At 39.5% G+C, this 11,815-nt stretch overlaps 1 protein-coding gene across 1 annotated transcript; it reads right to left on the reverse strand.

Moving 5' to 3' along the window:
• Positions 1–480: 480 nt before the first annotated feature.
• Positions 481–10,022, reverse strand: LOC117064972 (dihydrofolate reductase-like). The gene is made up of 4 exons (XM_033179261.1): positions 9,455–10,022; positions 5,432–5,547; positions 773–899; positions 481–670 (listed from the first exon to the last, which is right to left on the reverse strand). The coding sequence occupies exons 1-3, from the start codon at positions 9,623–9,625 to the stop codon at positions 821–823; spliced, it is 366 nt and encodes a 121-aa protein (XP_033035152.1). The 5' UTR covers positions 9,626–10,022; the 3' UTR covers positions 481–670; positions 773–820.
• Positions 10,023–11,815: the final 1,793 nt, after the last annotated feature.

Here is an 11,815-nt window from a genome sequence, read left to right on the forward strand (position 1 = left end):
TTCCCGTGCATGCCAGCAGCTTCTTACTGCAAACACCTGGGACTTACTATAGAGCAGCTGGAGTACGTTCTGCCCACCCACAGGACAGGGAGCTGACAACCAAGGAGAGAGGGGAATCAATACTCCAGTTTTCTCCCCTCCATTTCCCTGTATCTCAGCAGTATGGAGCTTGTTACCAGTGAGAACCTGCTTGCTGACTTTAAACTGGTTTTCTTACCTTCTCAGTTCAGTTTTTCCATAACTCAACCGATGGTTTCTGGTATGACCTAGCAAATAAACTGCTTTCACTGAAATTTCAGTCTTGGAATCTACTTTGGGTTCCCCAATCTACGACAGAAACACACTCATTTTCCCATCACTGGACTTCCAGGTTGTTTTCAATTTTTCACTGTTACAAACAAGGCTGCAACATTTTTATCTACAAACCTCTGGATATACACATAGGAAGCTTTTGGTATTTCCACTAGTGAAACTGCTCAGTTGAAGGGTATGTGGATCTTCATCTTTAATAAATATTACCAACATTTGAAAAGCCCAACAATGTCAAGGACTGGCAAGGGTGTCACATGTGATGGGTGTGGAAAGGCAGCTCACTGTAGCAAGTGCTGGGGACTCAGTCGGGGTCTTGGAGAAGCACTTATTTATAGCAAGAATGTTTCATAAATGGTATCTGATAGAGTCAAGAGTAGTGGGGAATAAAAACAAGTGGCTTAGAAATAATTATAGATCTAAAGTCAACAAAATACTTTTTTTCTAATGTAAAAATACATACTTTTTTTAGAGGGAGGGAGAACAACTTAAACCAGAAAACACCTTCATATTAATCATTCTTCTCATATACTTCAAATTTGTACTTAATGCCTTTCTCCTCTTGGACATCGGATAGAACACCTGGGTATCTGTAAAAGAAAAAAATATATAATTAAATTATGCGTCCATTAAAAACACAGCTTCCGTCATTCTCAGTTTAAATGCATCAATAATGCATAAAGCAAATAAAAAGTTTTCCTTTTTTCTTCACAATGGTAAACCACTGTCAGGTTGGATAAATATCATGCAAATATACTACATATGCAAATGATAAGAAAAAAACTGTAAACTATATAGAAAGTTAGAAAACAAAAAGTGTAATTTCTCCTCTTTTGTTTCCTTTGGATTCCTCATTCTCTCAAAAACCAGTTAGCAGTTTCCCTAGTATCTTTCCTCTGTATCGCCCAGCTAATAGGAAATTTCTTAAGAACTTTTGGCAAGACTTACATTTGGTATCACATTTCTTGTGTAAGCAAAAGACAAAATAGCACCTGAAGCTGTTTAGGGCATAACTGAAATTATGTGCCCTGGACAGTGACAGGTTCTCTGCTTCAGTTTGATTGATGGACACCACACTGCTCTAATTCCACAATGTGTGGCAGATTGTAATTCCTTTATTAGGATCTGCTATTCCTGTTCCCTAACTCTCACTTAGGCCTGTGTTCTCTCCAGCTTCCCATCCAAAACCCAGCTTCTCCACTGAGGAATCTTCTGACCATTCCAGCCTCCAATGAACTCCAATCTTTGGTTACTTCTTCAGTACTATGCAGGCTGCACCCCAGGATGCTCCAGGTAGTCAGGAACACCTGCTTGAATCAGACTGTGCTTCATTCTGGTTCTGCTGTGTGACATGCTTCTGAGCCTGCTGTCAAAGTCTTCATCCTTGTAAAAAATTTAGCATTGTTGGCCAGGTGCAGTGGCTCATGCCTGTAATCCCAGCACTTTGGAAGGCCAAAGTGAGTGGATCACTTGAGGTCAGGAGTTCAAGACCAGCCTGGCCAACATGGTGAAACCCTGTCTCTAACAAAAATACAAAAATTACCTGGGCATGGTGGCGGGTGCCTGTAATCCCAGCTACTCAGGAGGCTGAGGCAGGAGAATTGCTTGAATCTGGGAGGCGGAGGTTGCAGTGAGCCAAGATGGCGCCACTGCACTCCAGCTTCCATGACAGAGCAAGACTCCGGCCCCACCCCAAAAAACCAAAAAAGAATGTAGCATTGTGCCTAACACATTAAGTGTTCTATAAATGGTGCCTACTAGTATTATTGGTTTGTTTCATTTCTCTATTTTTAAAACTCATTGTAGGCAGGGACAACACAGTAAACGTTTAAGTCTCGTGATATTCAATACATTGCTGAGTAATAACAGACATTAACCTTTGTTGACTAATTAGAGATTATGCAATTTTGGTAAAAAAAATTAGGGGTACAAAGTAATAAAATTATAGGGAAAAAGATGCTTTCTAGAATAATTTATATTTCAGAGGAAGAAGCAATGTTTCTATTAACCATTTTCTATTATAATTTTAGTCTCTCTGAAATGAGTCATGAAAAGTAAGATCTACATACATTTTTGGTGCAAAATTCTCAAGTGTCAAGATTGTCAGTTCAAAAGACAAAAGCGACATATCAAGAAGTTTCTGGGCCGGGGGCGGTGGCTCATGCCTGTAATCCTAGCACTCTGGGAAGCTGAGGACGAGGCGGGTGGATCATCTGAGGTCAGGAGTTCGAGACAAGCCTGGCCAACATGGTGAAACCCCATCTCTACTAAAAATACAAAAATTAGCCAGGCATGGTGGTGGGCACCTGTAATCCCAGCTACTTGGGAGGCTGAGGCAGGAGAATCGCTTGAACCTGGGAGGAGGTTGCAGTGAGCCAAGATCGTGCCACTGCACTCCACCCTTGGCAACAAAGCAAGACTGTATCTCAAAAACAAAAAATAAACCAAAAAACCAAAACACAATTAAAATCAAGACTCTACAGGAAGCACAGGCTCAGGAGCAAAGGGGCAGCTGAGTAATGTGGACGAGTATGCCAGCATCCTGACAGGAAGTTGTAGGGTCAGAAGAAGAAACATCAGCCTATCCAAAACCTGCTTCAAGGTGTCCATTGACAAGGGGCATCTGTCCCAGCTCTGGAGCCAACTACTGCCTCCACAGGCCTCTTTTAATCTCTATTCTCTTTGACTACATGGTCACACAGAAGATTATTAACTAGAAGTAAAAGCCTGTTGGGGGCTCATTAAGTAGAAAACTGCCGATATAAAATATCTGGGCCTGCTGGTTTGGTTGGGGTCTAGTGTGAAATAGTCTGAGATAGATTTCTTCCAGGTAAGATGAATGACAGCAGAGCCCTAGAGGACAGTCTGGCACAGTGCTGTTGAAAAATCGATTGCCCAAATGATGACCTACAGGGATGAAGGCAGACACAAAGTAAAACCACCTTACTTTATTAATATGACCTTCTGCTCTGGCGTCCATCACTTGTGGCTCCTTCTACATTCTAATTTTATTCTCTTCTTGCCTCACAAGTTCTCTCTTTCATCTGTATTTCACTATACTAGTGTGTTTTATTTTTTAAATCGGGAAGAATAGTGTTAATGAAAGACATTATATTTGAGCAGAAACCTATATAACCATAAGAGGTTAACTGATAGAGACAACGGGGCTTAAACTAAGTGAGTAGCTGTGGGGAAAGGGATAGCGGAGGTGGAGAATGACCAAAGTTTATATTTGGACAGTAGAAAGCAAATCCAAGTTCCCCAGCACAAGGAGATCTGGAGAGAAAGCCGCTCCAGAATTGAGCAATGTTAGTTTTCCAGGGACACGGTATATTCACTTTATCTTCACAGGTTTCCTTTTTCTCCAGAGAAGGAAGGACTGACTTATTCTAGGTCTCCCGTTAGAGAATTCCCTCCATTCCATTAAAGAGGCTGTTATGATGTCATGTTAGTAGATGCCTGAAAGTACAAATGACCATCAAATGTTGCAATGGAAGAGTTTTTTGCTTTCTCCCATAGCCTTGTTTAGAATCTCCACTTTGGAGCAATTTCCTTATTCCTATCTCAATCTATTCACTATTAAAATTTTCTAAGACATTTAAGAAGTACTACCAATCCGTCACAAACTCTTTCAAAATCACAGAAGGGAAGAGAGCATCTCCTAATTCACTCTATGAGGTCACTTTTATCCTGATAACAAAACCAGGGGAAGGCATTAAAAAAAAAAACAAAAACAAAAACTGTAATCCCAGCACTTTGGCAGGCAGACGTGGGCGGATCATGAGGTCAGGAGATCGAGGCCATCCTGGCTAACGTGGTGAAACCCCGTCTCTACTAAAAATACAACAAATTAGCCGGGTGTGGTGGTGGGCACCTGTAGTCCCAGCTACTCAGGAGGCGTGAACCTGGGAGGCAGAGCTTGCAGTGAGCTGAGATTGTGCTGCTGCACTCCAGCCTGGGTGGCAGAGCGAGACTCCGTCTCAAAAAGAAAAACAAACAAACTATAAATCACCCCTTCTGAATATAAATGCAAAAATCTTCAACAAAATACTAGCAACCTAAGCCTAGTAACATATAAAAAGGATTAGATACCATTACCAAGTAGAATTTATCCCAGAAACATTAGTTTAACATGAAAATCAATGTGATATACCATATTAATAGTACATTAAAGTATTAGTATAAAAGACAAAAACCACATGATCATCTTAATAGACTCAGAAAAAGTATGCCACAACATCTATAATACTCTCATGATAAAAAATACTAAATAAACTAGAAACAGAAGGGATCTTCCTCAATGTGATAAAGGCACTCACAGCTTAAATCACACTTGATGAGAGAGAAAGGCTTCCCCTCTAAGATTAGGAACAAGACAAGTAAGTCTGCTCTTGCTATCTTCTAGTCAACACTGTATTGGCAGGTCTAGCCATGGCAATTAGGCAAAGAAAAAAGTAAAAAAAAATCCAGATTAAAAAGGAAGAAGTAAACCTACATTTGCAGAAGACATCATACGGTAGAGAAAACCCTAAGGAATCTACTAAGAATCAGAATTACTAAATGAGTTCAGCAAGGTTGCAAGATACAAGATCAATAAACAAAAATTACTTGCATTTCTGTAAATAGCAATGAACAGTCTGAAACTAAAGAAAACACCATTTACAACAGCATCAAAAGGAATATAATACATAAGAATGAATTTAACACTGAAAGGTATAAAACATTGCTGAACGAAATAGGATCTAAACAAGGGGAAAGACATCACATGCTCAGGGTTTAAAAGACTTAATTTTTTTTTTTCTTTTTTGAGACAAAGTCTTGCTCTGTCACCCAGGCTGGAGTGCAATAGTGTGATCTTGGCTCACTACAACCTCTGCCTCCCAGGAACAAGCAGTTCTCCTGCCTGAGCCTCCCAAGTAGCTGGGATTACAGGCATGTGCCACCACACCCAGCTAATTTTTTGAATTTTTAGTAGAGATGGGGTTTCGCCATGTTGGTCAGGCTGCTCTTCAACTCCTGACCTCAGGTGATCTGCCCCCCTCGACCTCCCAAAGTGCTGGAATTACAGGTGTGAGTCACTGTGCCTGGCCTTTTTTTTTTTTTTTAATAACATTATACTTACTCTGGTAGAAGTTTATATTTCTCCAAATCAATTTCTGGAAGAAAGGTGTCACTTTCAAAATCTTGCATGATCCTTGTCACAAATAGTTTAAGATGGCCTGGGTGATTCATGGCTTCCTTTGAAATAAAACAACATCAATTTTCTTAACGTGTGTCAAAAGACATAGAAACTCTAAGATTAATGTTTAGTTAGTTTATACTAAGTATTGAAAATATGCTTGGTACTGCCAAAGCATATTATTAAAATATCCTATTATTTCATCTGGGGTGCTGCAAAGTATGCCTTAGTTATATTGAGAATGACACTAACCATTATCAATAATTACGACAGACTGAGTTTAAATATAGTCTGACCTCCAGTTTGCTTACAAGAACTTTTTAATTTAAGCATTCTCTTTTATTGTTTTCCCTCTGGCTGTTTAGAGTTAAGAGCCCCAAATTATCTAGTTGCTCTCCATAGAAAAATTTACATAAACATGTATGAATAAGATAGTACAATTTGATGAGACCTTGACTATGGAAACCCCCAAGAGCATACTTAGTACATATACATAAAATTTAGTAATGCTTCCAATTCTCAGAAGATAATTACAATGCTAGTAGGTAGGTAATTTATTCTGCTTCTTCTTGCTAACAATTGTATTAACATTTGGCTTAATATTGTACATGACTTTTCTAACTACTCCCTAAAATATGGTTGATAATTTCTATAGAAAAAGTTGCCCTGGAATGAGCGTCTTAAAATTCTTATTCATAAAAGTATGTCTTAATTGCAATTCTAAGAAAGCAGTAATTCTTGATCTTAAATAGCTTATAGAAAACACACACACACACAAACACACACAGACATAACAAATCCAAGTGTTTATTTTTAAAATTCCAAATAAGGGTACAGAACAAATTTTACTTTTTATTTTCAAAACATCATTTTATATTAAATCATTTATTATCTTTGCTACAACCAAATAGATGCTCTACCAATTCTTACTGTACCAAAAATTTAAAAAGTGGAATGCAGAGTCCCCCTTTATTTGCAGTTTCACTTTCCAGTTTGTTATCTGTGGCCAACTGTGATCTGAAAATATTAACTGGAAAATTCCAGAAATAATGCATAAGATTTAAATGACATGCTGTTCTAAGTAGTGTGAAGAAATCTTGTGCCGTTCTGCTCTGTCCTGCGTAGGACGTGAATTATCAGTTTGTCCTGCACATGCTGTCTATGTTACCTGCCCCTTAGTCACTTAGGAGCCGTCTGGATTATTAGATTGACTGTGGTGGTGAAGTTCTGTATTAAAGTTGATTATAAGCTGGGCGCAGTGGCTCATGCCTGTAATCCCAGCACTTTGTGAGGCTAAGGCAGGTGGATCACCCGAAGTCAGGAGTTCGAGACCAGCCTGACCAACATGGAGAAACCCCGTCTCTACTAAAAATACAAAATTACCCGGGCATGCTGGTGCATGTCTGTAATCCCAGCTACCTGGGAGGCCGAGGCAGAAGAATCGCTTGAACCCGGGAGGCGGAAGTTGTGGTGAGCTGAGATCGTGCCATTGCACTCCAACCTGGGCAAAAAGGGCAAAACTCAGTCTCAAAAAAAAAAAAAAAAAAAAAGGGTGATTATATAAGCAAACCTTCTGTAAAGGGAGAGATGGTAAATATTTTAGGCTCTGAGGGCCATAGGGTTTCCTACCTTTGTAGGCCACAGACAGTACTGAACAAATGGGCGGAGCTGTGTTCCAATGAAACTTTCTTTACAAAAATAGGCTGAGAGGTCCGATTTGGTTCACAGAAGATAAGCCTGAATGATACCTACAAGCTGTTGTGATGTGTGGTAGGTGGATAATGTAAAAATATCATTTGAAGATTCTACTTCCTATTTATCTATATATAGACTTATATTATATAAATGCATTTACGTACTTATATTGCTTAAAGAATACATTTTCTAGTGACTATGGTAATGAATCATTCAAAGTGTGGTAGGCACTGAACAAAATAAAGAAATAACTTGTTTTCTTAGAAGAAATTCATACTTGGATGAAAATATCAAGGAAAAAAATGTCCATTTTCTTCTATCACAAATTGAGAAAATAAGAGGTTCTAGAAACAGGAGCCCAAGAAACTGAGAGTTTTTTTTTTTTTGAGACAGAGTCTCACTCTGTTACCCAGGCTGGAGTGCAGTGGCGCGATCTCAGCTCACTGCAACCTCTGCCTCCTGTGTTCAGGTGATTTTCCCACCTCAGTCTTCCAAGTAGCTGGGACTACAGGGGCCCACCACCACACCCAACTAATTTTTGTATTTTTAGGAGAGATGGAGTTTCACCATGTTGGCCAAGCTGGTTTTGAACTCCTGACCTCAAGCAATCCACCCCCCTTGGCCTCCCAAAGTGCTGGGATTACAGGCCCCCACCTACCTCTTCTTTCTAAAATAATTTCAGTGTATATATCTTACCACAAGACCACCCAAAATGACAGAAACTGATTTTTCTTCCTCCTCATAAACGTTAATTTTTCATTAGTGTTTTAAAAGGCAAAGAATTCTATTATCCTCAAAAATTTTAAAGCTGGAAGTCATTTGGTATTAAAAAAGGGGTATTTGGCCAGGCGTGGTGGCTCACACCTGTAATCTCAGCCCTTTGGGAGGCCGAGGTGGGCGGATCAGCAGGTCAGGAGGTCAAGACCATCCTGGCTACCACGGTAAAACCCCGTCTCTACTAAAAATACAAAAAAATTAGCTGGGCATGGTGGCATGTGCCTGTAGTCCCAGATACTCGGGAAGCTTGAGGCAGGAGAATGGTGTGAACCCGGGAGGCGGAGCTTGCAGTGAGCCGAGATCATGCCACTGCACTGCAGCCTGGGCGACAGAGTCTCAACAGAGTGAGACCCCATCTCAAACAACAACAACAACAACAACAAAAACCCCAAAAAAAGTGGTTGAGGAAGTTTTCTGCTTGTAATAAATTCATATACATCTAGTTAGTGTATATCAACTGAGAGCCCCAACCCTTTCTCAGTAAGAGATATATTCATCCTGAAAGACAAAGGGGTAACTCAAGTATATCTAGGGTACATTCAGGTAGTAGAAACCAGTGCAATGCAACTACAATTCTCGGAAAAGATTTAGAATGCATTTTAAATTGGAAACATCAATTATTCTTTGATTTGAAAGTAGACTGGTACTGGAGAGATGTTGGTCACAAGATACAAGATTTCAGTTACACAGGAGGAGTAAGTTAAAGAGATCTATTGTACAACATCTATTATTTTATAGTTAATAAATGTATTCTTGAAAATTGCTAAGAGAGTAGACTTTAAGTGTTCTTATCACATAAAATAAGTGGGTAATACATATGTTAATTAGCTCCATCTAGCCATTCTACAATATATACACATTTCAAAACAACATGTTGTACATAATATATATATGCAATTATTTGCCAATTAAAAAGATAAATAGGCTGGGTGCTCACGCCTGTAATCCCAGCACTTTGGGAGATCAACTGCTTGAACCCAGGAGTTCAAGACCAACCTGGGCAACATGGCAAAACCCTGACTCTACAAAAAATACAAAAATTAGCCAGGCATGATGGGGTGTGCCTAAAGTCCCAGCTACTTGGGAGGAAAGGTGGGAGGATTGCTTGGGCCTGGGAGCTCGAGGCTACAGTGAGACAGTGCCACTGTACTCTAGCCTGGGAGACAAAGCAAGAACCTGTCTCAAAAATAAATGAATAAATAATAAATAGGCTATAAATAATAATAAATAGCCTATAAAAGGTAGGCTGATACAGACTAAAATATTTATTTTTGCATTTCTATTTAGTTTGTATAGTATCAAACAACAAATAATTTGAACTGACAACAAATAATTTACAGTACAGATAATGTGCTGCTTCCTATACTCATGGCTTAATTTTTTAAAGGTTCAGACAATGAGTTATATGTTTTCTTCCACTTCCTTTAAATGGCAGGGAAGCCGAAAGAAAGTAGAATAGAACATTTCTTTTTATTTACCAATAACTACACTTACCTTATAAACAGAACTGCCACCAACTATCCAAATCATGTCTACTTTATTTGCTAATTCTGGTTGTTCAGTAAGTTTTAAGGCATCATCCAGACTTCTGGCAAGAAAATGAGCTCCTTGTGGAGGTTCCCTGAAGTTAAAAAAAGAATTACACATAATTTTTGTAAAATCCATCCATACCAATCAAATAATCTGACTAAGAAGCAGTGACTATAGAATTAAAATCATCATAAATATGAATCCTTTCAACAAGAAGCACTTAACATCAGTATGGCCTATGACCAATAATTCAGCCTACATTTGTACATCTATGGCTCACAATGAATCATGAAACAGAACCAGGTGATATCTTGTGGTATCTCTGGTGGAAAAACATCAGAATAGGAGTTATTTCTGGAGGGGTGGGATAAAGATTCACTTGGACAGGGCAGGAGAGAACTTTCTGGGGTGATAGGTACTATTCTGTATCTTTGATAGGGCTGGGGTTACACAGGTGTATACATTTACCAAAACTTAGCAAATGTACATTTAAGACTTGTGTCTCATGTAATAGTTACCTCAGAAGAAAAAAAACTGTAAAAGACAGAATCATTTTACTTATTTATTAGACAGAGTCTCGCTCTGTTGTCCAGGCTGGAGTTCAGTGGCGCGATCTCGGCTCACTGCAAGCTTCGCCTCCTAGGTTCACGCCATTCTCCTGCCTCAGCCTCCCGAGTAGCTGGGACTACAGGCGCCCACCACCATGTCCAGCTAATTTTTTGTATTTTTAGTAGAGACGGGATTTCACCCGTTAGCCAGGATGGTCTCGATCTCCTGACCTGCTGATCCGCTCGCCTCGGCCTCCCAAAGTGCTGGGATTACAGGTGTGAGCCACAGCACCCGGCCAAGACTGAATCATCAATGGTATGAATGATGAAGTATTTAGGTGGAAATACACTAATGTCTGCAGTTTATTATGAATGCAAAAATGAACAAGACCGATTGATGGATGAATGAAGATGTGATGAAACTAGTAGAGTAAAATGTTAATGGTAGATGTAGGTGGATGGTTTACTGTAAACTTCTTTCTGTACGTGTGAAGATTTTCCTGATAAAATACTAGAAAAAGAGTGATATGTTTGAATGACTGCAGAAAAGCTTGGAATGACATTCAGACTGCTAATGTACCTTTGGGAACGGGGAAAAGGATTTTCATGTTTCAAACAATACAGGAATGGGTTAAGTATTAAAAAATGAGCTTATTATTATGTAATTAAAATCCAAAAGGGAAGAAGTTAATTAATTCCAGTGTTTACTCAGGGGTGGTCCAATATTTTGGCTTCTCTTGGTCACATTGGAAGAATTGTCTTGGGTCACACATAAAATACACTAACATTAACGATAGCTGATGAGCTTAAAAAAAAAAAAAGATCTGTGCATAATCTTTTAAGAAAGTTTATTAATTTGTGTTGGGTGGCATTCAAAGCCATCCTGGGCCACTCTGAGGCCTGCGGTTCGTGGGCTGGACAAACTTGGTGTACGCTGACTAGCTTAATCTCTCCCAATCTCTGAAACTATTTTGTTGGTCATGGTGGGGGTTGCAATTCCCTTTATAAATGACAAAACCTGTGGAACTAGGCTTTCATAGTAATTAGATACACAACAGAAATTACGATTCAATGTCAAGTTTTTAGCCTGCGGCTTTAACAAGATTATATAATTGCCCTTGAACTCATAGTTAAAATAAGGATTAATCAAGAACTTGATTGCCTCCTCCCTCTCCCTCCTAATATATATTTTACTTATTTTATTCTGTCATTCTTAAAAGAATTAGGTTAGAGCAAAGAATATACTTTGACTCAGGATGGAAATAGACATGGAGGCCAGGGAGAAGTTAAATAAGCCCAGGTTATCTTCTAAGGTATCAAGGCAGTTGCAGGGACCAGGTTGGACTAGGCTCTTCAGAGAGAGAACTGAATCTAGAAGAAACAAAGATTTGGAGTTGGGAGAGAAGAGAGTTTAGTTAATAAACCGATGATGGCCAAAACAGAGCTGTGACGGTGTTAGTAACTGCAGATGTGACGACTTCCTTGCCCTTTTGTAGTGAGTGTGGAAAAGAAAGTGAAGAACAGATTAGCCAGGCGTGGTGGCTCATGCCTGTAATCTCAGCACTTTGGGAGGCCAAGCCGGGCAAATTACCTGAGGTTAGGAGTTCCAGACCAGCCTGGCCAACATAGTGAAACCCCGTCTCTACTAAAAATAGAAAAATTAGCTGGGCGTGGTGGTGCGTGCCTGTAATCCCAGGTACTTGGGAGGCTGATACAGGAGAATTGCTCGAGCCCAGGAGGCGGAGGTTGTAGTGAGCCGAGATTGCGCCACTGCATT

The sequence above is a fragment of the Trachypithecus francoisi genome, unplaced genomic scaffold (assembly GCF_009764315.1).
Source record: "Trachypithecus francoisi isolate TF-2019V2 unplaced genomic scaffold, Tfra_2.0 Lachesis_group2, whole genome shotgun sequence".
NCBI classification, from domain to species: domain Eukaryota; kingdom Metazoa; phylum Chordata; class Mammalia; order Primates; family Cercopithecidae; genus Trachypithecus; species Trachypithecus francoisi.